This window comes from Rana temporaria, chromosome 5 (genome assembly GCF_905171775.1).
Source record: "Rana temporaria chromosome 5, aRanTem1.1, whole genome shotgun sequence".
In the NCBI taxonomy this organism is placed as follows: Eukaryota; Metazoa; Chordata; class Amphibia; order Anura; family Ranidae; genus Rana; species Rana temporaria.
In genome coordinates this window covers 13,899,064-13,901,760 of record NC_053493.1, presented here as the reverse complement: position 1 = coordinate 13,901,760, position 2,697 = coordinate 13,899,064, and the positions used below count along the sequence as shown (strand labels likewise).

At 52.4% G+C, this 2,697-nt stretch overlaps 1 protein-coding gene across 1 annotated transcript in view; it reads left to right on the top strand.

Annotated features, from left to right (window-relative positions):
• The first annotated feature begins 926 nt into the window (after nucleotides 1-926).
• IBA57 (iron-sulfur cluster assembly factor IBA57) overlaps nucleotides 927-2,697 on the top strand; it is a 14,124-nt gene continuing 12,353 nt past the window's right edge. The window contains exon 1 of the mRNA XM_040352194.1: nucleotides 927-1,200. Within this exon, the coding sequence (XP_040208128.1) occupies nucleotides 968-1,200 (233 nt within the window). The 5' untranslated portion in view covers nucleotides 927-967. The remainder of the gene's footprint in view (nucleotides 1,201-2,697) is intronic.

The window sequence follows — 2,697 nt, the reverse complement described above, 5'->3', positions numbered from 1 at the left end:
AGGCGGTACACTTTGGTGGGTCAGCCACGCCCCGTGACCTCTGGGAAACCCGCCTTCTGACCTCTGGGGGAGGTCCCTGTTCTAATTCCTGAGTCCTAGCCTTATTCTTCAATGGGACACCCTAACCCTAATGCAGGGAGGTGCAAAACAACAAACGTCATACTTACCTCCACTGTGCAGCTCATTTTGGCCCTGATGGTCCTCTTCTAGGGTCCCTCTGCGGCTCCTCGACGCATCAGTTAACCCCCCCCCCCCCCCAGGAGAAGCGCTCTCCATAGGGTGTCACCTTGTGGGCGTGCTCCCGAGTCCAGCATTTGCATCCATAGACACGAATGCCGGACTCGGCCCCCGCGTCATTGGATTTGATTGACAGCAGCGGGAGCCAATGGCTGCGCTGCTACCAATCTATCCAATCAACAGCCAGGACCCCTTGGAAAGAGGGACAGCATAACTCTGCCGAGGAAAATTCAGGGCTCAGGTAAGTAAAACGTGGGAGGGGGGGGGGGGGACACCGGTCACTGGCAAAAGTTTTTTCACTGTAATGCTAAAAACATGAGGGTTACAACCCCTTTAAGTGCAGTAGTTAAAGTGTTTTATTTCCTAATAAATTGCATTTGCAAAAACGCTGCGCAAATACCGCGTGACATAAAACATTGCAACAATCGTCATTTTATTCTCTGGGGTCTTTGCCAAAATGTATATATATATATATGTATATAAAATATTTGGGGGTTATAAGTAATTTTTTTAGCAAAAAAAATACTGATTTAATTTTTTATTTAAATCTGTATAAATTACTGTATAATTGGGAAACTTTGCAAACTTTTGTTCCTGCTGGAAGTGAATGGACACATGGAAGTCTCAGCAGCCTGCAGTACCCGCCTGTCCGCCGGCAGAGGGCGCGCTGTCGCTAAAAGGCCGCGGTCACGTGATCTAAGGGCGTCCACGTGACTGAGCCACACCAGTCATGGCGCGGCCGCAGCTTCTCTCCGTCCTGAGCCGTCCCTGGGTCCGCCGGCTGAGCGGCAGCTGCTGCCCGCTGAGGGAGCACCGGGGGCTGCTGCGGCTCCGAGGCCCGAACACCCCGGGCTTCCTGCAGGGGCTCGTCACCAACGACACGGAGCGACTGGGGGAGGGCGCCGTGTACGCTCACCTTCTCAACCTGCAGGGGCGGAGTATGTTTGACGTCATCCTGTACAGGTAACGTAAAGCGAGGGCACGCCGAGCTGGGGCGGCCATCTTTACTTCTGGCAATGCTGCCAAGTTGTGTCAAACTTTGTTGATGTTGTTGAGGTGGTGATGTGTTCAGTGATAAAGTCTACATATTTACTAACACCCATTGCCATTTATTTTCAGGGATGTAGAATTGTATGACTGTAGGTCCTCACTCCCCAGAGATACAAGCACCTATGGCGGTGTCTGGCTGTGGTGGTGTTGCCTAGGCAATGGTGACATCATAATCCTTCCAACGAGATCCTGGGAACGCTAAGGCTCCCGCTAAGGTGTAGGGGCCCAGAGTGTGTACTGTACAGAGAGCGGGGGTCAGGAGTGTGTAATGTACAGAATGCAGGGGCCAGGAGTAGTGTGTACTGTAAAGGGGTCTGGTGTGTGTAATGTACATAGTGCGGGGGTCAGGTGTGTGTGTAATGTGCAGGTGTGTGTGTGTGTAATGTACAGAGCGGGGGTGCCAGGTGTGTGTACTGTACAGAGTGCGGGTGCCAGGAGTGTGTACTGTACAGAGTGCGGGTGCCAGGAGTGTGTAACGTACAGAGTGCGGGGGGGTCAGGAGTGTGTACTATACAGAGTGCGGGTGCCAGGAGTGTGTAACGTACAGAGTGCGGGGGGGTCAGGAGTGTGTACTATACAGAGTGCGGGGGTCAGGAGTGTGTAACGTACAGAGCGCGGGGGTCAGGTGTGTGTACTGTACAGAGTGCGGGGGGTGGTTAGGAGTGTGTAACGTAGAATGCAGGGGATCAGGAGTGTGTACTGTACAGAGTGCGGGGGGATCAGGAGTGTGTACTGTACAGAGTGCGGGGGGGTCAGGAGTGTGTAATGTACAGAGTGCGGGGGTCAGGTGTGTAATGTACAGAGCGCAGGGGTCAGCAGTATGTAATGCGGCACAGGCAAGAGATGCCCGAAGCCCCGTTGGCCTCTCAGAGTTTTTTATAGGCTGCCGGCAGTGGGGCTGGACGGTACTTTTTGTGTCTTCCACCTGAATGCCGGAGTCTCGTGTCGCCGCGGCTAAACGCTCAGCGTGAATAAGTCCCAACAATGTCACACGACCTCCATGGGCTTCAATGTGTCTTTTTTTTTTTTTTTTTTTTTTTTTTTTTTTAAAAGCTTTACTTAAACTTCCACATTATTGAACAGAGTGTATCCAAGGAAGGTCCTTTCCTTATTTGCTGATCATGAATGGGAAGTTCTCATACATTGGGGGAGATCTCTTCCTCTTCTCTGGGAGACGATCTCCTTTCCATGTCACACACACAAGTGGTTGGTGGAGGACGCAGATAACGAGGGTCCGGGGGTGGGGCTGACGTGACATTTCTCCTCCGGGGTGTTCAGTGACAGGAGAAGCCCAGCCAGCCCCGGCTTTATCAGAGATGAGCAGCGGTGCTCTGCGCCGGTCAGATAAAGTATCTGCACCCCTCCCAGTCAAGATGGACACCTCCAGCTCCGTCTTCTTCTTCTATGTAC